Raw genomic sequence first — 22,909 nt, forward strand, 5'->3', positions numbered from 1 at the left:
TGGATGTGCAGAACTATCACCTACAGAGAGCCTGGGTGAAAGACATGCCTGGGGTCAGCTATGGGCCTGCTACCAACGAGCTGTGTGCCTTGGCAAAGCGTGGAGCTGCTGCCAGTGCTCCTGCCAGTGGCCTCCACTAGTGACAGAGGGGAGTGGGTGGACCACCACCCCAGCCCTCCACCCCCACTTTGCAGGGACACCTCTAGGCATACACAGTGCATGGCTTTCCAAAGCTCCTGGCAGGATCAGGCAGCAGCTGCCCAGCTGACGCTGTCTGATAACACACCCTCCACTGCCTCCTGCCCTTCCCTGCCTCACTGCCCCACTCCCCAAGCAGGGCTTCCTGGGATCCCCTCCTAAATCAACTCATGGCACTTGAGTCCCTGTGTGGATTCAATGAGTTAATAAAGTACTCACAATGGCAGTATGCTTGTTTCATAAATAAAAAAAGAGATAAAGAACCTTTATTTATATAAAACTCCACCCTGTCCCGTTCCAGCCTCCTCAGCAAATACAAATATTAGGTTTAAACAATCTTTGAGACACACAAACACATTATTCGACGTGAGGTCCAGGTTGGCGTGCAGGCAAACCAAGGCCCCCAGCAAACTGTCACTGCATGGTAATCACCGTTTTTCGTGTGCTGTTACCCCCGCTTGACTAAGCCCCCTCCACAGCCCAGATCCTGCTCCGTGTCGGCCTAATGAAGCTGTTGAATGAATGGCACCTCTGGGCTAATCACCACGCTTCCAGGACCGGGATTTCCCATCAGTCCCCCAAAGCCTCCCAGTGCGTTCCCGTTGCTTGGTTAGTTTCTAGGCTCAGCATCCAGTCCAGTGACATGGCAGCAGCTAGACCCAGGACCAGGCAAGACGTGGGCAACCGAGTGACGAGGTGGACGAACAGGCCTTGGGCGGCGTGACAAGGGCAGTGCGCTGGAGAAGCGTGGACCGATCAAGTGGCCAAGAGCTCCTCCACAAGCCAAGGTGCCCGGAGCCCCCGGGTCCCTGCAGGGGGCTCTGTGTGCCCCGCTCCCGCCTCCCCGCCCACGGCACGCGCTGAGCTCCGGCAGTGTTGAGAACAGGGTCCAGCCTCCGTAGCTCGGGGTCAGACATCCTCACTTCACACGGGCTTCTCCGAGTCTCTAGGCCACGCCAGCCGGGCTGCCCTCGGGGTGGGGGTGGGGGCGGTTTGCAGGCAGGGCTGAGGTGCGCATAGCAACGAGGGTGCACACCTAGGACGCATTCGTGCCTGTGGGCCCCGTGGAGAGCATGGCCACCATTTGGGGGATCTGGCTTGAGCTCTGAGCATTGCTGGGGCCAGGCTGGGAGAACAAGGGGGCCTTGCCCTCCTCTGAGACACCCAAGGGTGCCAGGGAGGCCTGAGGGAGGCTGGCCTCCAGCAGAACCCCGCCTGGCAGGGGGCTCCCCAGGGGCTCGGAGCTGTCTCCACAGTGGCAGCCACAGCAGCCGGGGACCACGCCGTGGGCCTCGCCTTGCTCCTCCTGGCCATGACACTGCTTCAGGTGGCCGCACAGGTGGCAGGTGAGGGCTGAGTAGACGATGCCACTGCCCAGGTCGTCCCCAAGTGGGGCTGTGGCTTGCTCCAGGGCGAGCAGGCGCTTCTGGCTGTCCTTTCCCTGTGCCACTGGCTCCAGACCGGGGCACTCCGGGGAGCCGCTGGGGAGCAGCAAGTTTTGAGGGCTGGGAGGTGGCCCCATGTCCAGCCCAAAGGTGAACAGGGGGACAGGGGCAGGAACCCCAGGGCTGCCAGAAGTGAGGCCCTGGAAGGGCCTGTAGCACCCCTCCCCACTGCTGGCCTCAACCCCAGGTGGCCCTGGGCACACGGCACCGCTGGCCAGCAGGCTGGAGAAGGCCTTGTACCCGGCTTCTCCGGAAGGGCCGCCCGCCTCGCCGCCCTGGGCACAGCCCTGCCTCACCGCGTGCGCGAACTGCCGGTAGCCCCCGGGGGCCGAGGTGCGGGCGGCTGCCCGGTGCTGGAGGACACTCTGCCGGAGGCCCTGCTCCCAGGTTTCTGGCTCAGGCTGGAGCGCAGCGGGTGGCCCAGAAAGGACATTGGGGTCCCTGTCTCCCTGGTATTCGGCCAGCTGCGGGTCTGAGTCGAGCTCTCCAGGACCCGAGGGCGGGCGCAGCAAGCTGCTGAAGCTGCGGTACGAGGGATTGTCGGTGATGATGGTGGCAGGCAGCTCTGTGACAGCCAGGCCGGCTGGGCTCTGCGTCCGAGTGGCTGGGGGGCGCTCTGGGTCAGAAGGCTGCTCCCTGCCCAGAAGTGAGGCCTCCTGAGGCGCCTCACCTGGTAACTCAGCCCAAGGCATCTGAGCACTCACACCTGCTGAGGGAGGAAGAAGGCAGGACTCCCTCGAGCCTGGCGGGCAGAAGCCCCACTCCGCACCCCCGAGGAGGTCCAGGAGCAGGCTCTCTGTCAGCCGGGCCGCGATGCCCGCCCTGCTCTCCTGGAAGCCGCCCCCGCTGCTCTCAGGGGAGGGGCAGAAGCTCCCTCCATCTTCCTCCTCCTGCTCCTCCTCCTCACTCTCCACCGGGGCCTCTAGCAGCTCCACGCACGTCACCACGCTGATGCTCTCTGGCCAGAGGACCGCGCTGCTGTGGCGCCATGCTGGTTGTCCAGGGCCCTGGGCAGGCTCGCTCCTGGCCGCCTTGGAGGAATTGTCACCCCTTTCCACACCAGGCTCCAGTAAACAGGGCAGGAGCTTCGTCAGACAAGTCTTCCAGTATCTGCAAAAGCAGTTTGGTCAGGGTTCATTGTCTCCTCTTGAAAAACTCCTATTCATCCCTCGAAACCCAGCTTGAAGCCACCCTGGACTGATGCCTACCTATCACAGACCTGCCTCCTGGCTTTACAATCACTGCCTCTCAGTCTACCCAAGGAGCTCTGGGAGCTCCTGGAAGGCAGGGCCCTGACTGCCTTTGGGATGTCTGGAGCTCAGCACATAACCTGGGACCCACTACAAGCTCAGACTACTGAATAAATCAAAGTCTTTGTCAGGGATGATGGTATTTAAAACACATATCAACACGCAGCATAGGGAATGCCCACTTAGGACGGCTGACGGGTCTAAACTTTAGCTACTGCACCGTGGGAGGCCCCGAGGCCCCGAGGGAGGCGCTAAGGAGGCTAATGTGCTGGTGGCATCCTCAGGGTTTAGGATAGTGGTGTTTGCCAACCAGTATACAATTATGTCAGCACTTTATAACGGGCGCTGCTGCCCGGGTACTTGACTCCACAGCCTTGCTCAGGCCAGAGTGCACCCCCAAGGGGGCTCAGCACCTGCCTGACCCACCCAGGGAAATTCAGGGGCCCAGCCGGCAGCCACCTTCCCAGACCACTCCTCCCCCTTCCACCCTTCAAAGGAACAGTGCTGAATGCCAAGGAAGAGAAGGCAGACATGGAGGGGTGAGGGACCTTGCTCTCAAGATGGGGCCCACTGTGCCAATTCCACCCCCTTCCAAATCCACACGGGCTATGACCAAAGTTCATATACATACGGGCACTTGGCTGGTTCCTGGCCCCCGAACCTATTCCCCCACAGTGGCACCTGAAACACAGAGACAGCCAATGAACAGAGCGGAGAGGCCTCCCGCCAGCCTGGCCACGGCGAGCTCCGTGTTCGCCGTGGGAGGACTGTCGGCCCTGACGTCACCTGGGTCGGAGGTCAGACCAGGCCACTGCAGCTCCCGGAGCCTCAGTCCCTGGGAATGAGTGAGGCCGCCCTAATATTAAGTTGCTGTGGCTGAAGGTAAAAATGGCCACTGTCATCTGCAGCTCCTCCACCCCTTGGATCTGGCCTGGCCCTGTGACTTGCTTTGGCAACAGAAAGTGGTATAAGCGACACTGCCAACGGGCCAGCCTGCGGGAGGATGACACAGCTTAGTCAGTGCATTGCCCAGGCGAGAGACAACTGCCGGACCTGTGTGTGAAGCCGCGGGGGATGAGCCAGCCCAGAGAGCTGCCCTGCCTGGCCCAGATCCCCCTCCCGACCCCACTGCTGAGCGACCTGCAGAAGCAAGAGCTACAGATATGGCTTGTTTCAACCAAGTTTCGGGATAATTTGCTGCACAGCAAAAGCTGATTGATACATGACGATGCTGACACTGTGCAGGGCCCGGTGATACACACTTTACATGTACTGTCTCGGTGAATTCCAACCGTTATATAAACGTTACACAACCCACACGAGAAAACCGAGGCTCAGAGAAGTTAAGCCACTTGCTCAAACCCAGTCCACTCTGCAGGTGAGTGGCAGAGCCAGGGTTCAAAGTCAGCACCACCAACTCCAGAGGCTGTCAGAGGGTCGCTGGAGACCTGAAGGACCTGCACCCGCTCCTCCTTCCTAGAGAACCCCGATGAGCTCAGGCAAACCACACGTGGCCACCGCTCAGGGCTGGCCACCTGGCTGGCCTCATGGTATTCCCGCTCCTTGCAGGTGAAGGTTTAGGAACCAGCATGTGATGCAACTCGGGCCAATGAGAAATGAGGGGATTTGCTGGCGCTTTGGCGGCGGTTTCCTGCTCGTAAGAGGAACACACAGGAACTGTGTTCCCCTCTCCCTGGCCTCTTGGCCTCCTGCCCGGGTGCAGGTACCTCCCCAGGAGACGACATGCCGATGACCTCAGGGGCCATCCCCTCCCAAGGGAGGGAACCCACCCAAGGCTGAAAAGTGGCTCTGAAAGCCGAGGCGGCAGGTTGCGGGGGTGGCGGGCAGCCTCTGGGCCCCCCATGACCACACTGGGCTGCAGAAGCAACCTGCGCTGGGACCTTCCTGACGGCTCAGGTGCTAATCCAAAAGCCAGTGAGTATCTTTAACATCCCAGACACCTGAATCCTAGTTCCTGCTAGGAGCAGTCCACAGCATCGGACCAGCCACTCTCCTACCTGAGCCTCCCGGATGACAACAGCCACGAGGGGGCTGCGGGCCGGGTTGGGGATTTGGTCCCACCATTCTTTCTTAATCCTGAAAAAGAAAAGGGAAACGCGTTGGTCTCTCCTCCCATAAAAATGATCACATCGCCAGTTCTTCCTAGGGGTCAGGACCATGTTGATTGGTTTTGGATGTCTCACCCTAAGCCTATGGGACAGGTCCTACTGCCAACCCCATTCACAGATGAGCAGACCGAGGCTCACAGGGCTGAAGGGACAGCTGGCAGCAGAAGAGCCGGTTTGTGCCCTAGCATTCTGCTCCCGACTCGCCGCCTCTGTCCTCAGTGGGAACAAGCCCAGGGAAGCAGGAGGGACTCAAGCTGCAGAGAATTCGGGGTGTGCCCATCAGCAGTCCCCCACGGAGCAGCTGAGACCCAGGCCAGGGGAGGCCTGAGAAGCCGTGGAGACCCTGGGAGAAATAGGTTCCTTCCCTCCCCTGGTCGGCCTGGAGCCATGGAGTGTCAGCTCTGAGGGAAGGTCCTCAGATTGCCCCTGGATCAGCCTCCGCTGACTCCACTCAGTCAGTCAACATGCCGTACTGAGCACCTACTATGTACCACTCACTGTGCCAGGCCTCGGGGACACAACCGTGAACAAGACAGACAAAAGCTCCGCCCTCACGTAGCTGAACTTCTAGAAGAGGAGACAGACAGAAATAACTATAGGACATTAATTACGGCATCAAGTGCCATGAATGAAAATGAAGAAGATAAAGGAATAGAGAGGAATGGAGGGTGTGATCCAGGAAGGCCTCCCTGAGGAGGTGGCCTCTGAGTGGCAACTGAAAGTGGAAGAGGAGTGAGTCATGGCGATGCCAGGGGAAAGGGCTTTCCAGGTAGGGGCACAGCGAGTGCAAAGGTTTGGAGGGAACTTGCTTGGTGCGTTCAAAGAACAGCAAGAAGGCTGGAGTGCTGGACAGTGAGTGGGGCTGGGAGGACAGGCGATGGGGAAACTGAGGCTCAGAGAAGAGGAAAAGACCAGCCCACAGTGACGAGGAAAGCTTGCAACCCCTGCACACTTGCTGTGTGCCCAGCAGAGTGCGGGACACTAGCTCAATCCTCGGCCATCACTAATCCTCACATGGTAGGGCAGGGCTCGCTAGTCCCATTTCAGAGATGGGAGGACTGAGGCTCTGAGACACCATGTTTCCTGAAAACCAGGCTCCTTCTACCTCCACCCCACTGTGATCCAAGACTCTCTTAGACTCTTAGGACTGACGAAATACGTTCTTGCTCTCTCTCAGCCTACAAAGGAGGAGCCAGTCACACAGCTACCAGCGCCAGGGCCAGAACCCAAGCCCAGGTCTCCCAACTCTGTCAGGGCAATTGGCTAGAATTCCTCCGTCTATTGTCACCTGCCCCCAACTGTCTGGACCATACCCCGGGCATGATCTACCTCCCTTTCCCAAGGGAAGGCCCTTCCCAGCCCCACCCTGGCCAGCTCCTTCCCCCAGGGAGGCCTCAGCTCAAATATCCCCTCCTTCCCCCCTCTACACACACACACACACAGCGCCCACCCGGGACATCTGTGCCCTGCCCGGTTTATTTCCTTCAGCGCTTGGGTTGCTGCGGAAAACCCCATGGCTAATCGTAGGCCTGACATCGCTCTCCCACAGGAGCACAGAGTCCTGTGGGTTTTGTTTCAGCTGTTGCCCCAGTGCCTCGCACACAGTAGCCGCTCAATAAACATTTATGGTTGAACGAGGACTGCAAGCTGACAGATGAGAGGAGGGACTCCTGCCCACTCCCCACCCCAGGGGGCTGGCCCAGGACTCACTTGAGGATGCTGAAGTAGCAGGACAGGCAGACGACCATGATGACGATGCAGGAGATGCCGACGGCAAGTGGGAGGTGCTGCTCCCAGGGCTGCTCATAGTCTGGAAGTGGGAGGGAAGCCGTGAGCCCGCATCGTGCTAAGTACAGCCTGGTCTCCATTTCCCAGGACTGGAGACCGGAGCCTCAGGACAGTGGCTCCCAGATCCCGCATGATCGGGCCACCCCCAAGCCCTCCCGCCTCAGCCCCTGCTGCCCTCCCCTTGCACCCTGAGCCCTTGCCACACCGGCCCCCTTGCTGCCCCCTGCTCCTCCACGCTCAGTGCCAGCTCAGGATCTTGAACTTGCTGCTCTTTCCTGAAGCACAGAGGTCAAGGGCAGTGAATCTGGCCCTGGACGACCTGATTTCAAAGCCTGGCTCTGTCGTATCCTCACTGGTGACCCCGCACACATCCCTCACACTCTCGGTGCCTCGGTTTCCTCACCGGTACAACGGGGTTAACAATAGTGCTCATCTCACGGGGAGTTGTGAGGGTCACGCGACTTACTACCCACCGCACTCAGAACAGTGCCTGCACGCCCATAGCTGCTATCACCTTCGCACAGCGGGCTCCTCCTCCTCCTCGTTCACTTCACCCTCGCCAGCTCCAAAAACTCCCCAGCCCTCTCTACCGTTGCCCCTCTCATCACTCCGTCCCCTTTCCCTGCTCTGCTGCCGTCTGGGTCTGGGTCGATCTGATTTCCTCTTTTCTGTATGTTTATTTTCTGTCTCCCCCTCCCCCGAGTGCCAGTTCCAGAAGGGCAGGATTTCTGTCTGTTTTGTTCCCTGAGCTGCTGTATGAACCTGGGAAGGTCCACATGTAAGACTTCATTTTATGTGAGATAATTCAATATTTCTATTGCAAAGCCACATGATAAAGTTGCAAAGAGTTGCTTTGGGGATTCAGCTACAAGTGAGGACTACATTTCCCAGAATCCCTTGCAGCTACGTGTGGCCATGTGGCCAGTTTCACCAATAGAACTTGAGAAGGAATGATGTGTCACTTCAGGCTAAGGCTTTTTTAAAAACGTATATGTTTTAATTGATTTTAGAAGGAGAGGAAGGGAGAGAAAAAAAGAGACAGAATTATTGATGAGAGAGAAACATTGATCAATTGGCCACCTCCTGCACGCCCCCGACTGGTGATTGAGCCCTCAACTCGAGCTTGTGCCCAGGTCAGGAATGGAACCAGTGACCTCCCGGTGCATGGTACAATGTTCAACCAGCCAGGCCAGGCTCAGGCTTTTAAGAAGCAGGTGTGGTCTCCCTGCTCTCCTTCCCCTTTTGGTTGGATGCAGACAATGGCAGGGCCCTTAGAGATCCTTAACTTGGGGTCCACAGACCTCCAACAGGTTGCAGACAGAATTTAGAGGTCTAGGACTTGGGTGGGAAAGAAATGACATCTTTATTTTCACTCACTTCTGACACTTCACATTTCTCCCATTAGGAATGGAGGGAGCAAACCACAGCAAGAGCATTAGCAGTCACTCAGCTGCCAACAGACATCACAGCTGTTCTCCTACCACATTGCAGCTGCCAGACCACAAAACGTCACTTATCTCATCTGCTTTCCAATGACAGTATTTATGAGAACTGCCCTCGCTCCTGTTTCTAATGTGTTAATAGAGAAGCATATATTCCCAGATCACAAACATATTTAAGATATTTTATAATTGCACTTCAATAAAACTAGTTTCCCCTGTAACCCTCTGTACTTTATACCTTTAAAAACATTATTCTGAATGCGTCCTCAGGCCTCCCTGACTGCCAAAGGGTCCATGACACACAAGGTTAATCATCTCTGTCCTAGAGAGAGATGGAGCCACGGGAGGAAGACCACCCACAGACCAGCACAGTTCACGTTGGACTGTTACACAAGCAAGAAGCACATTTCCACATGTGAAAGCTCGGACCTCGTGGGCACCTGTTACTACAGCCTCGCCTGCCCGCCTGGGCCAGTGCGCCATGTCAGTCGTTCCTCTGTTACCTGCCTGTGGAGGTGTCCTAGGACGGAAACCCGGATGCTCGGCCAGGGCCAGTGTCTGGGCACAGCGTGAAGTGGGGGGAGGATTCTAACTGCTCAGCACTCACCACGGATACTCACCGTGAAGCCACTTGACACGGGGGCTCCACTCGCTCCACATGCTGTTGTAGCTCGGAGCCCAGGCCCGCACCCGCGCGCTGTAGCGGGCTCCAGGCTTCAGGGTGCTGGCTGGGAAGCGGAGGGTGGGCTCCATATAGGTCACATTACGGACTAGGAACTGGGGGAGGAAAGGAAGACATTACTGCACAGCTGGGGGCGGGGGGTACCACTCCCACTCGGGCTGCTGTCCTTGGCTGACCCCACAGTGTGTAAGAGCCACCAGCCTGGTATTTGGTCATTCCTCCAACTCAGGCATTGTTTGGCACCTCCATAGCTGTGACCGGACTCGAGTGAGATGGGTCAGGAAACCCGCCCCACCCTACCCCCACTGACCAGCCCTATGACATGACTGGGGCGAGTCGGAACCTTTCTGAGCTTTAGTTTCCTCATCTGAAGTTGAGGGGAAGGGTCCCTACTGTCACGTTCAGGCTGTGCGACCTTAGCTTAGTGACAGAACCTCTCTGGACCTCAATGTCCTCTTCTGCAATGAGGGTAAAAGTGCCTGCCTCTCAGGGTGGCTGTGAGGATTAAATGGGCTGATGCAGGGAAGTGCTCAGGACAGGGCCTGGCACGCAGGGAGCGGGATGATCTTTCCGAAGCACAGAGGCCCCTCGCTCCCTCATGGGCTCTCTAGAGCCTCAAGCCCAGCCCAGTCACATGGCCCCAATCTCAGCCCCGCCCACCCAGCCCCCACTGGGAAGACTTCCAGGACTGTAGCTGAGTGGACAAGGTAAGATGACGATTAGTAGGTGTTGTCTGCTGCCTATTGTGTTTAAAAAAAAATGGTGTCTGACAAACTGAGGGCTCCAGGATCCCCCCTTGTATCTTGCTCTTGTGCGGTCCCTCCTCTTGAGTGTGAGCAAGACTGTAACTTGTTTCTCACCGACAGAACGTGCAAAGGTGATGATGGGTATATGGGACCGCACGCGTGTGATTACATCATGTGAGACCGTCATTCCGACTCCCTGGGACGCCCTCTCTCCCCCTGGCTGGCTGGGAGAAGGCCATGAGGGAAGAACGGAGGGTGGCCTCCTGCCAAGGGCCTGCAAGGACCTGAGGCTCTCGGCCCAACAGCCCACGGCACACGGATGCTGCCAACCTCACAGGAGCCTGGGAGCCATCCTTCCCTGTGAGCCTCAGGCGACACCACAGCCCTGGCCATGTCATGGTTGCTGCTGGGGACCCAGCGAGGCCGTGCCCAGACTCCAGACCCCCAGAAACGATGCGGCAGTGGATGTGTGCTGTTAAAAGCAGCTGTGTGTGGTGGCGTTATGTGCAGCCATGGAAGGCTGAATGAACATCACACTTGCTTGCACAGACGTAAACTCTGGAAGGACACACCTCAGGCCTCCCTTCCCTCCTCGCACCAGGCAGAGCTGAGAGGGTGGCGGGGGCAACCTCTGAGAAGAGGAACTGGAGGTTGAGGTTGGAAGAGAAACACATTTCCATCCTAAGTCCTTTTCTACCATTTACATTTTTTACGTCATGTAAATATTACTTTTTTAAAAAACTATTAAAAATAAGATGAAATAAAATCTGTGTTCAAGATAAATTCTGCCGGCAAGTGGGTGGCTTGAACCCTGTGCCTGGGGCTCCTCTCCCTCCTCCTCTGGCCGCTGCAGCCCCTTCCTGGCCGGCCGCTGGCAGCTCGGCTTCGAGGCTGGGAACAAGTTGGGGGAAATGTCTTGTGTGAAGTGAGCTGAGGGAGGCTGCACAACAGGAGGCAAAACCTCAGCAGGTTCTGGAGAAACGGGGGAAGCGGGAAGTGGAGCTTTCCGGGGGAAGTAGGGGGGCAGGAGCTGTGGGAGATGGGGCTGGGACAGGATGACGCTGTCTTCCTTTCTTTCTAGACATGAGATGTTTGAGCTGGAAGCAGCAGCTGGATCTGGTTCAGCAAAGGAGTCGGACACCCTAGAGAGAGCGGGGATTGGGAAACGTGTCCTGGGAAACAAGAGAGCCGGAGCCTGCGAGGGACTGCCTCTGACGGGCTCGTGTTTAACAAAAAGGCCGCAGTCGGGGAGACCACGTCTGAGAGGACGATCCTAGGCAGGGGCAGAGCTCGGCTCTGGAGTTGAAGTCCTGGCCTCGAAGCCCAGCTCTGCCTCCAGTTGAGACATGGGGAGGGGTGTCTCAGCAGCCTCTGCCCCACCAAGAAGCTGGACCTGACTTCTGAGTCCTGGGGCAGCCCTGAGCCCCTACGTGCCCATGAGCCCGAGCCCAGGCACATTGACCAACTCTGTCCACTGCCAGAGCCCGGCCAGGCCCTGTTTCCCGTCCCCAGTCTCCTTTGGGGAGCCACCCCTCCCCCCCCCCCTCCCCTCCGGCTCATTCCCAGCCCATCTGGCCTGGGTGAGGCTGACCCCACCTGCAGCTCCAGAGGTGGGCATATGACTCCCCCTGGCCGACTGGAGCACAGCCAGCACTCTCTCTCCCGCCCACAGCCTGTGATGGGTCAAGACTGGCCAGTGGCCCAAGCCAGGCAAGTGAGCATCAAACTGTCCCGGGACATTTACTAAAAATCACCTGGACACAAGAGCATTGCCCACAGTGGCTTTGGGACCTACGCCTGGAGCTGCTCGCCAGCACGTCGGCCACATGAGGGAAGAGCCAGCCTGAAAATGGAGCCAACGCGGAAGCGAGCAGGGCCGAGCAACGGAGAGATTCCTGGGACCTGGATCCAGCCGTGATAAGCAAATAAGTAAATGTCTTTGGACCTTTATCTCCCCGCCCAGCCCCTGACTATACCCTGACCAGGCACAGCACCTGGGAGGACTGATGGACAAAGCCCCGCCTCTCCCACCTGCTCTGAGCCTCGCAGTGTGTGCGCCCCATTCCTGCCCCTACCCCTCGGCCAAGGAGGAACCACGCCTGAGAGATGGAAATCAGCATCACCAGCTCCCGCGTGCCAGGAAGAGAGGCAACAGCAGCAGAAGCTAACATGGGAGCTTCGTATGTCTGGGCCCAGATCACGGGGCATGGCTCAGCATGGGCCTCAACACTCTGGTGGAGGAGTTACAGGTCAGCGCAGGCCTCGACACTCTGGTGGAGGGGTTACAGGCCGGGCCTGGGGGGCGGGGGGAAGACGGGGGTTTCCAAGGCTGTGGCACTCGGGAGAAAAGGAGGAGGATGTTTATAACATCCTTCGTGCTGGGCATGGGAGCTTAGCTGTGTCACCCACTTCATGCTCTCATAGCCCTGTGGGTGGTCCTCTTATCCCCATGTTACAGATGAGCAGACGGAGGCACAAGGAGGGTAAGTGGCAAGCTGGAGACCATGCAGCGGCAAGTGGCAGGGCAGGTACTGGAACCCAGTTCTGGGTGACACCGGGCCCAGGGTGACCCCACCCCCACCTGCAACTAAAATAGCCACCCCGCCGTCCTGTGTCCTTGCGTCCGGCCGCTAGTATCTACTTGATAGGCCAGCACTGCCTGCGCAAGCGTCCATGGCTCATCTAGAAAGGAACTGGCTCTGCTGGGCCCAGAAGGCAAGTATCAGCCACCACAAGTGTCACATGGAAGTCACCGCAGTGAGACCCAGGGACGGCCCTAAATTATGGCTTGGACTGTGTCCCAGGGGAGGCTCTGAGCCACGCCTCCTCCTGTGGCGGGAATGATTACTAAGCTCGTCAGCTTCGCTGAGACGCCTGCCTTGACCAATCAAGGTTGGGATAGAGATGATTCTGAGTGAGGGTCTCGTGGTGGGACTCGGTCATTTGAGAGTGTTCCCGAAATCTCAGTGTCCCTCCCGGCCCCTGGGACACACAGCTGTGCCCAGAGCCTCCTTTACAGGGAGGAGCAGGGCCCACAAATCACGTCCCTTCTCTGCACACCTGGCGCCAGGCGAGGGGTGGACGGACAGAAGCCGGGACTCTAGGTCCCAGGGCTGCTGAGCGACCAGGCTCCTCTCTGTCTCCCACCCTGGGGCGGGGTCTCCGCTCCCCGAGTCCCAGGAGGTGGTGCAGATCCCCCACATGCCCACTCACCTCCGTGGGGTCGTCTTCATTTGAAATGTTGACCAGGTAGTAGAGCTTGGAGTGCAGGCTACCGTTGGGAGGGTACGGGTTGCTCCAGGTCAGCTGCCACATGTGGGAGTCCATGGCGTTAACCGTGAGGTTTCCGGGGGCCCTGGGTTTCACTGGGGAGAAGGGAGGCCTGGTGAGGGCTTGTGGGCCCTCGGAACCCGGGCCATTGAGGTTTTCAGTCAACACCACCTCCGCACACATTTGTAGGCACCACGTAGATTCACAGTCATAACAGTTACAATCCTAGCACTCACTCTAGCGTTGCTCCACTTCTACCTGGAGCCACAGGGAACCCAACACGTGTACGCCAAATAACCCAAACTTGGGCGTTTGCACTTTCGTCCTTCACACTTTAGACATCTGTGAGCTATATTATGTACTGTGTATTTTTCTTTATTTTGATTCACGTGTTTAAACTTAGGCTCTTTTTAAGCAATCATACCAGTGAGATCATAAGTATATAATATGCATTAAAATCATGCCCTAGCCAGTTTGGCTCAGTGGATAGAGAGTTGGCCTGAGGACCAAAGGGTCCCGGGTTCGATTCCAGTCAAGGGCATGTACCTCAGTTGCAGGCTCCTCCCCAGCCCAGGCCCTGATCAGGGCTCATGCAGGAGGCAACCAATCAATGTGTTTCTCTCACATGGATATTTCTGTCTTTCCCTTTCTCTTCCACTCTCTCTAAAAATCAATGAAAATAAATATCCTTGGGCGAGGATTTAAAAAAATCAACAAACACGTTCATGGGTTTGTTCATGGGTCAATTTAAATAACCCTGGGCCACCAGTGGGATGAGCTGGCCCTTCAGGAACTGCTGGTGGAGTGGTGGAGGCTACGAGACCCTGCCTCTCCTGCTCAGTAGCTGTGTGACCTTAGGCAGGTTACTTGCCTTCTCCACACTACAGTTTATTCAACTGCAAAATGGGAATAAGAACTCTCTTCTGGAAACTGAGGCTCAGAGAGGTAATGTGATTTGCCCAAGGTCACACAGCAATAAATGGTGTTTTTGTGGGTTTTTTAAAATCTTTATTGTTGAAAGTATTACATATGTTCCCATTTTTCCTCATTGACCCCATCTAGCCCACCCCCGCCTCCTGCCCCAGGCCTCCACCACCCTATTGTCTGTGTCCAGGGATTATGCATATATGATACAAGTTCTTTCGTTGATCTCTTCCCACCCTCCCTCCCACCCACCCCTGCCTTCCCTCTGAGATTCGACAGTTTCCCATGCTTCTATGTCTCTGGATCTATATATTTTTTCTATTTATTTCATGCCATTATTTTTTTTCACTGATTAGATTTTTTTTTTTTTATCTTTATTGTTGAAAAGATAATCTTTTTTCTCCCACTGACCCCTTATAACTCTCCCTTTTCTCCCCCAACCTCCACCACCCTATTGTCTGTGTCCATGGGTTATGCATACATGCATACAAGTTTTTTGGTTGATTTCTTCCCATCCATCCACCCTCCCCCGCCTTCCATCTGAGGTTCCAAACTCTGTTCCATGCTTCTATGTCTCTGGATCTATTTTGTTCATCAGTTTATTTTGTTCATTAGACTCCACATATGAGTGGATCATGTGACACTTGTCTTTGACAAGCTTATTTCGCTTAGCACAATACTCTCCAGGTCCCTCCATGCTATCTCAAAGGATAAGCAACCCTTCTTTTTTTACTGCTGCATAGTATTCCATGGTGTAAATATCCCACCGCTTTTTTATCTACTCATCTATTGATGGGCACTTGGGCTGTTTCCAGATCTTAGCTATTGTAAGTTGTGCTGCTATGAACATAGGTGTGCATATGTTCTTTCTTTTAATTTTTATTTTTTCAAAATACGTTTTTATTGATTTCAGAGAGGAAGGGAGAGGGAGAGAGAGATAGGAACATCAATTATGAGAGAGAGTCATTGAACGATTGCCTCCTGCACGTCCCACACTGGGGATTGAGCCTGCAACCCAGGCATGTGCCCTGGCTGGAATCAAACCATGACTTCCCGGTTCATAGGTTGATGCTCAACCACTGAGCTATGCCAGCTGGGCTATATGTTCTTTCTGATTGGTGTTTCAGACTTCTTAGAATATATTACTAGAACTGGGATTACTGGGTCAAATGGCAGTTCCATTTTTAATTTTTTGAGATGCCACACTGATTTCCGTAGGGACTGCACCAGTCTGCATTCCCACCAGCAGTGTACTAGGGTTCATGTTTCTGCACATCCTCTCCAACACTTACTGTTTGTTGATTTGTTGATGGTAGCCATTCTGATAGGTGTAAGGTGGTACCTCATTGTCATTTTAATTTGCATCTCTCTGATGATTAATGACATTGAGCATTTTTCCATATGTCTAGTGGCCATTTGTATATCCACTTTGAAGAAGTGTCTATGTAGGTCTTCTGTTCATTTTTTGATTGGGTTGTTTTTCTTTTGTTGATTTCTATGAGCACTTTATATATTTTGGATATTAACCCTTTATCAGATATATCATTGGCAATTATGTTATCTCATACAATGGGTTCCCTTTTCATTTAGATGCTGTTTTCTTTTGCTGTGCAGAAGCTTTTTATTTTGATGTAGTCCATTTATTATTTCTTTTGTTTCTCTTGCCCTAGGCGTTGTATCAGTGAGAATTTTCCTACATGAGATGTCTGATATTTTTTAATATTTTTTTATTGTTTAAAGTATTACATATATTAGTACATATATCTCCTTATTTTTTCCCCATTGACCTTCCCCCAGCCTCCCCTACCCCCTGTCGCATGCCTTCATCCCCCCGCCAGTGTCTTGTGTCCACTGGCCATGCTTACATGCATGCATACAAGTCCTTCAGTTGATCTATTTCCCTCCCTCCCTAACACTCCCAGCCTTCCTGCTGTGACTTGACAGTCTGTTCAGTGCTTTACTGCCTCTGTATCTATCTTTTTATTCATCAGATTATAGTGTTCTTTATTTTCCATAAATGAGTGAGATCATGTGGTATTTTCATTGCCTGGCTTATTTCACTTAACATAATGCTCTCCAGGTCCATCCATGCTGCTGCAACTGGTAAGTATTCCTTCTTTTTTATAGCAGCGTAGTATTCCATTGTATAGATGCACCATAGTTTTCTAATCCACTCATCTGCTGATGGGCATTTAGGCTGTTTCCAAATCTTAGCTATGGTGAATTGTGCTGCTATGAACATAGGGGTGCATATATCCTTTCTGATTGGTGTTTCTAGTTTCTTGGGATATATTCCTAGAAGTGGGATTACTGGGTCAAATGGGAGCTCCATTTTTAGTTTTTTGAGGAAACTCCATACTGTTCTCCACAGTGGCTGCACCAGTCTGCATTCCCACCAGCAGTGCACGAGGGTTCCTTTTTCTCTGCATCCTCGCCAGCACTTGTCGTTTGTTGATTTGTTGATGATTGCCATTCTGACAGGTGTGAGATAATACCGCATTGTCGTTTTGATTTGCATCTCTCGGATAATTAGTGACTTCGAGCATATTTTCATGTGTCTCTTGGCCTGCGTTCTGTCTTCTTTCGAAAAGATTCTATTTAGGTCCGTTGCCCATTTTTTTATTGGATCATTTATTTTCCTTTTATTAAGTTGTGTAAGTTCCCTGTAGATGTTGGAGATTAAACCTTTACCAGTGATAACATTTGCAAATATGTTCTCCCATACAGTGGGCTTTCTTGTTGTTTTGTTGATGGTTTCTTTTGCTGTGAAAAAGCTTTTTATTTTGATGTAGTCCCATTTGTTTATTTTCTCTTTAGCTTCCATTGCCCTAGGAGCAGTATCAGTGAAGAAATTGCTTCAGCATATGTCTGAGATTTCTCTGCATGTGGATTCCTCTAGTATTTTTATGGTTTCCCATCTTATGTTTAAGTCCTGTATCATTTTGAGTTTATTTTTGTGTATGGTGTAAGTTGGTGGTCTAGTTTCATGTTTTTGCATGTAGCTGTCCAATTTTCCCAACACCATTTGTTGAAGAGACTGTCTTAACTCCATTGTATGTTCATGCCTCCTTTGTCAAATATTAATTGAGCATAGTGGTTTGGATCAATATCTGGATTCTCTATTCTATTCCATTGATCTATATGTCTGTTCTTGTGCCAGTACCAGGCTGTTTTGAGAACAGTGGCTTTGTAATACAGCCTGAAATCTGGTATTGAGATCCCACCTACTTTGTTCTTCTTTCTCAGGATTGCTGTGGCTATTCGGGGTCTCTTTTTATTCCAGATGAATTTTTGGAGAGTTCTTTCTAGGTCTGTGAAATATGCCATTGGTATTTTAATGTGGATTGCATTGAATCTATAGGTTGCTTTGGGTAGTATGGACATTTTAATGATGTTGATTCTCCCAATCCATGAACATGGTATGTTCTTCCATCTGTTTACGTCTTCCTCTATCTCTTTTTTCAGTGTCCTGTAGTTTTCCACATATAGGTCTTTTACCTCCTTAGTTAAGTTTATTCCTAGGTATCTTAATTTTTTTGGTGCAATGGTAAATGGGATTGCTTTTTTAGTCACTCTTTCTGTAAGTTCACTATTGGTGTATAGAAATGCCATAGATTTCTTGGCGTTAATTTTGTATCCTGCTACATTGCCAAATTCATTTATTAAGTCTATTAGTTTTTTCATGGAGTTTTTCAGGGTTTTTATGTACAATATCATGTCATCTGCAAATAAGGACAGCTTTACTTCTTCTTTTCCAATTTGGATGCCTTTTATTTCTTCTTCTTGTCTAATTGCAATGGCTAATACTTCCTGTAGTATGTCGAACAGGAGTGGTGAGAGTGGGCATCCCTGTCTTGTTCCTGTTCTTAGGGGAAATGGTTTTAGTTTTTGCCCATTGAATATGATGTTAGCTGTGGGTTTATCATATATAGCTTTTATTATGTTGAGGTATGATCCTTCTATTCCCACCTTGTTGAGAGTTTTTATCAAGAAAGGGTGTTGGATTTTGTCAAATGCTTTTTCTGCATCAATTGATATGACTGTGATTTTTATCTCTCAGTTTGTTTATGTGATGTATCACGTTTATTGATTTGCGGATATTGTACCATCCTTGCATTCCTGGGAGAAATCCTACTTGGTCATGGTGTATGATCTTTCTGATGTACTGCTGGATCCGATTTGCTAGAATTATTGTTGATGATTTTGGCATCTATGTTCATGAGGGATATTGGCCTGTAATTCTCTTTCATTGTGTTGTCTTTATCTGGTTTTGGTATTAGGGTGATGCTGGCTTCATAGAAGAAGCTTGGAAGTGTTCCTTCCCCTTGAATTTTTTGGAATAGTCTGAGGAGGATAGGTTTTAGTTCTTCCTTGAATGTTTGGTAAAACTCCCCTGTGAAGCCATCTGGCCCCGGGCTTTTGTTTGCTGGAAGCTTTTTGATGACTGCTTCAATTTCTTCCATAGTTATTGGCCTATTGAGATGTTTAGACTCTTCCTGATTGAGTTTTGGAAGGTTATATTTTTCTAGGAATATATCCATTTCCTCCAGGTTGTCCAGTTTGTTGGAATAGAGTTGTTCATGGTGTTTTTTAACAATCCTTTGTATTTCGGTGGGGTCTGTTGTTATTTCACCTCTTTCATTTCTGATTTTGTTTATTTGGGTCCTCTCTCTTTGCTTCTAGCTGAGCCTGGCTAGAGGTTCATCAATCTTGTTTATCCTTTCAAAGAACCAGATCTTGGTTTTGTTGATCTTTTGTATTGTTTCTTTGGTCTCAATCTGATCTTTCCTTCCTCAATCTATCTCCGCTCTGATATTTATTATTTCCTTCCTTCTGCTTACACTGGGCTTTTCTTGTCACTCTCTTTCTAACTCTTTGAGTTGTAGCATTAGGTAATTTATTAGCATTGTTTCTTGTTTTTTGCAGTAGGCTTGTAGAGCTATGAACTTCCCTCTCAAGACTGCTTTCGCTGTGTCCCATAGATTTTGGATTGTTGTGTTTTCATTGTCGTTTGTTGCCATGATGTTTTTTTTATTTCTTCTTTGATCTCTCTGGTAACCCAGTCATTGTTTAATAGCATGCTGTTTAGTCTCCATGTGTTTGATTTTTTTGGATTGTTTTTATTGTAGTTGATTTCCAGTTTTATGCCACTCTGATCTGAGAAGATGCTTGATATGATTTCTGTCTTCTTGAATTTGAAGAGACTTTGCCTATGACCCAACATATGGCCTGTCTTTGAAAATGACCCATGTGCACTTGAGAAGAATGTATATTCTGTGGCTGTGGGGTGAAATGTTCTGAAGATGTAAATTAATTCCATCTGGTCTAGTGAGTCGTTTAGGATTGATGTTTCTTTGCTGATTTTTTGTTTAGAGGTTTTGTCCAATGGTGATAGTGGGGTATTAAAGTCTCCTACTATGATTGTATTGCTGTCAATCTCTCCCTTGATATCCTCCAGGAGTTTTTTTATGTATTTGGGTGCTCCTGTATTGGGTGTGTATATGTTTACCAGAGTAATTTCTTCTTGTTGGATTGCTCCCTTTAGTATTATTAAGTGGCCTTCCTTATCTCTTGTTATGTCCTTCACTTTGAGACCTAATTTGTCAGATGTAAGTATTGCTACCCCAGCTTTTATTTTTCATTTCCATTCACCTGAAAAACCTTTTTCCATCCCTTCACCCTCAGTCTGTGTGCGTCTTTTTTTCTGAGGTGGGTTTCTTGTAGACAGCAGATATATGGGTCATGTGTTCTTATCCAATCCATTACCCTATGTCTTTTGATTGGGACATTTAATCCATTTGCATTTAAAGTTATTATTGATAGGTACTTATTTGTCGCCATTTTTATTCTTTACCCCTGTTTTCCTTCTTCGCTTTCTATTTCTTTTTTTTACAGCAGACCCTTTAACATTTCTTGCATTGCTGGTTTGGTGGTAATAAATTCCCTTAGTCCTTTTTTGTCTGTGAAGTTCCTGATTTCACCTTCAATTTTGATTGATAGCCTTGCTGGGTACAGTATTCTTGGATTCAGACCCTTCCTTTGCATGACTTTGTATATTTCATTCCATTCCCTTCTGGCCTGATGAGTTTCTGTTGAGAAATCAGTCGCCAGTCTGATGGGGGTTCCTTTGTAGGTAACTTTCTGAGTCTCTCTGGTCGCTTTTAAGATTCTTACTTTGTCGTTGGTGTTTGCCAATTTAATTATAATGTGCCTTGGTGTCGGTCTTTTGGAGTTCATTTTGCTTGGGACTCTGTGAGCTTCTTGGATTTGTGTGGGTTTTTTCTTCCCTATATCAGGGATGTTTTCTGTCATTATTTCTTCAAACAGGTTTTCTATTCCTTGCTCAGTTTCCTCTCCTTCTGGAACTCTTATTATGCGGATATTGTTTTGTTTTGTATTATCCCAAAGTTCCCTTAGGCTCTCCTCCTGCTTTTTAATTTTTTTTTTCTAGAAGCTGCTCTACTTGGGTATTTTTTCCTACCTTGTCTTCTAGCTCACTGATGCAGTTCTCTGCTTCTTCTAGTCTACTCTTGATGCTTTCTATTGAGTTCTTTACAGCAGTGATGTCATTTTTCATTTCTTCTTGGTTCTTCTTCATTTCCTCTTGGTTCTTACACATATGGTCGAATTTGTCTTCCATTCTTTTCATTCACCTTATGACCATTTCTCTGAATTCTTTCTCTGACAGGTTGCTTGCCTCCATTTTGTTTACTTCCTTTTCTGGTGATGCCTGCTTTTCTTTCATATGCGGGCTGTTTCTTTGTCTCCCCAAGGTCTCTCTTCTCTGGGTATCTGGTTATGTGGTTCTCTTTCTCCTGCGTTGATTTAAAGGCACAAAATACAACACAACCAGGTACAACGCACAAGGCACTGAACAGAAATGTATTCACGATATTAATAACCCCCAATAAAGGTGACCACCAGAGAAAGGCAAATTAGAGGATAGGAGAGAAAGAAGAAGAGGAAAAAAAAAAGGAGTGCAAAAATGAAATTGGGAAAAGGAATAAAGAAGAGGGAAACAAACTATATATATATATATATATATATATATATATATGGAGAAAACTCCAATAGAACAGCCACTAATCCCAACAAATGCCAGCAACAAGTACCTGGAGATGAATACAAACTACAAATAACAATTAATATCAAGTGAGGCAAGGGAAAACAGAAGCAAAAAACAAAGCAAATAAAAGAATAAGCAAAACAATCTCACAAACAAGCATAAAAAATTGATATAATCAATAATCAAGCAAACAACAACAAAAGGACAGAGAGAAAAACATTTGGATAGTGAAGACAGAGAAGAGAGAGGTGTGTATGGACTTGGAGAAGGGGATTGGAAATTAGATGTGTAAGTAGGGTGAAATTTTAACAGGGGGTAAAAAGAAAGAATAGGGAAAATCTAAAGCAGAAAAAGGGTAAGAGAAACAGGACAACAAAAGGGGAAAAGTTAGGAAGAGAGTGATGGCATAAAGGTAAAGTTGAGATAGAGTAAAATGATGCTAAAGGAAAGATGAAAATAGAATGTAGAACACTAATCCCAAAGTAAAATAAAGAGAAAATAAAATGACACTTTAAAAAAAAGGTAAAATAGTAGTAGTAATAATACTGATTGAAAATAAAAATGTAATAATTAAAAAGGTAAAATCAAGTGAGGAAAAAAGAAAAAAAATAGTTTCTTAAGTAAAAGGTGAAAAAAATAAAAATGTGCAGTGTGAAGGTCATTCACTTCCTCTACTGTTTTGTTTGGCACACCTGTTTCCTAGTCAGGACAGTATTGCAGTTTCCTGCGTTCCACTGCTCCTCAGTGTTGTAAGCCAGTCCTGATTTTTAAGCAGGCAGTGTGTCTTAATTTCTTGTATTCCTTTATTTGTGTTTACACAAGAGTCAATTTGTGATTCAACCCATGTGGCAGTGTTTCTGGACTGACCTCCGAGTCTATAGGTCCTCTCTAGCTAGTGTTTAGATCCTGCTTTCCCTGTGGCACTTAATACCAGTTTGTGGGAGTGGGTTGCCCCAGAGCTGGTTCTCTGATGGTTATTCCCCACTCTGATCCCCAGGTTCCAGGAAAACAACTTTCCCCTGTAGTCTCTTAGGGTGTCCCCAATTGGGTGATCCTATGTATTGGGCTTAGTGATCAGAAGCAAGGATTTAAAGAGGAAAAAGAAAAAAAAAAAAAGCCAGCGTAAGTGTGCGAACTCTGAGGCTGCGCGCAAGTCTGTGCAGTCTTCCCCTCGCCACCCTTGGGTCTAAGCAGCTGGCACACTTTTTAAATTTTTAGGCTGTTATTTTGCATCAGATCAAAATGGGTTGCTTTTTAGAGTTCCCTTCTTTTAGCAGCTCTGAGGACCCCCTTCCACATTCACGGATCACACCAGCCCCAACAGCCATGGATTTTTCTAGGCACAGACTTCCCCTGGTTCTCCAGCTCCCACAGTGCACGCGTTTCTCTCTCCTGCCAGGACCACAGACCTCACCTTATCCCAGGCGAAATCTGACCTTTCCGTGGTGGAGTGTAGAGCTCCTCTGAATCCACGTGTTTGTGCCAATTGGGGACCGGTGTTCTGGGGTTCGCAGCTGTTCAGTGGGTGCCGTAGTTGTAGATTTTCAGGCTTCCGATAACATCCACTTTCCCCTTCAAGATGGCGTGGTCTCCGCATCCAAGCTGGTTGCTCCGGGAGGGAACCCAGCAGCAGTGGGGGCTACCCGGCCAGGGGAGCCCTGTCCAGCAGTCCCCCACCATCTCCTGGAGTATAGCTGTCCCTCAACTCACCAACAAACACTCCCCGTGCGACCCTCAGCTGTTCTTTCTATCTGCTCTGGGACAAGACTCGGGACACGTCTGTCTATTCCGCCACCATTTTTTCGATCCCCCTGCAAGATGTCTGATATTTTGCTGCCTATGTTTTCTTCAAGGATTTTTATGTTCCACGGCTTACATTTAAGTATTTTATCCATTTTGAGTTTATTCTTGTGTATGGTCTAAGTTGGTGGTCTAGTTTCTTTTCTCTTTTTTCTTTTTTCTTTCTTTT

General features: G+C 50.3%; 1 protein-coding gene across 1 annotated transcript in view; it reads right to left on the reverse strand.

Annotated features, from left to right (window-relative positions):
* Positions 1-428: 428 nt before the first annotated feature.
* LOC308253547 (interleukin-4 receptor subunit alpha-like) overlaps positions 429-22,909 on the reverse strand; it is a 47,538-nt gene continuing 25,057 nt past the window's right edge. The window contains exons 5-10 of the mRNA XM_080679131.1: positions 12,894-13,045; positions 8,873-9,029; positions 6,733-6,832; positions 4,912-4,990; positions 3,525-3,574; positions 429-2,753 (exon numbers count right to left, since the gene is read on the reverse strand). Of these exons, the coding sequence (XP_080535257.1) occupies positions 1,235-2,753; positions 3,525-3,574; positions 4,912-4,990; positions 6,733-6,832; positions 8,873-9,029; positions 12,894-13,045 (2,057 nt within the window). The 3' untranslated portion in view covers positions 429-1,234. The remainder of the gene's footprint in view (positions 2,754-3,524; positions 3,575-4,911; positions 4,991-6,732; positions 6,833-8,872; positions 9,030-12,893; positions 13,046-22,909) is intronic.

This window comes from Plecotus auritus, assembly GCF_963455305.1.
Source record: "Plecotus auritus genome assembly, chromosome: 7".
Taxonomy (NCBI): Eukaryota; Metazoa; Chordata; class Mammalia; order Chiroptera; family Vespertilionidae; genus Plecotus; species Plecotus auritus.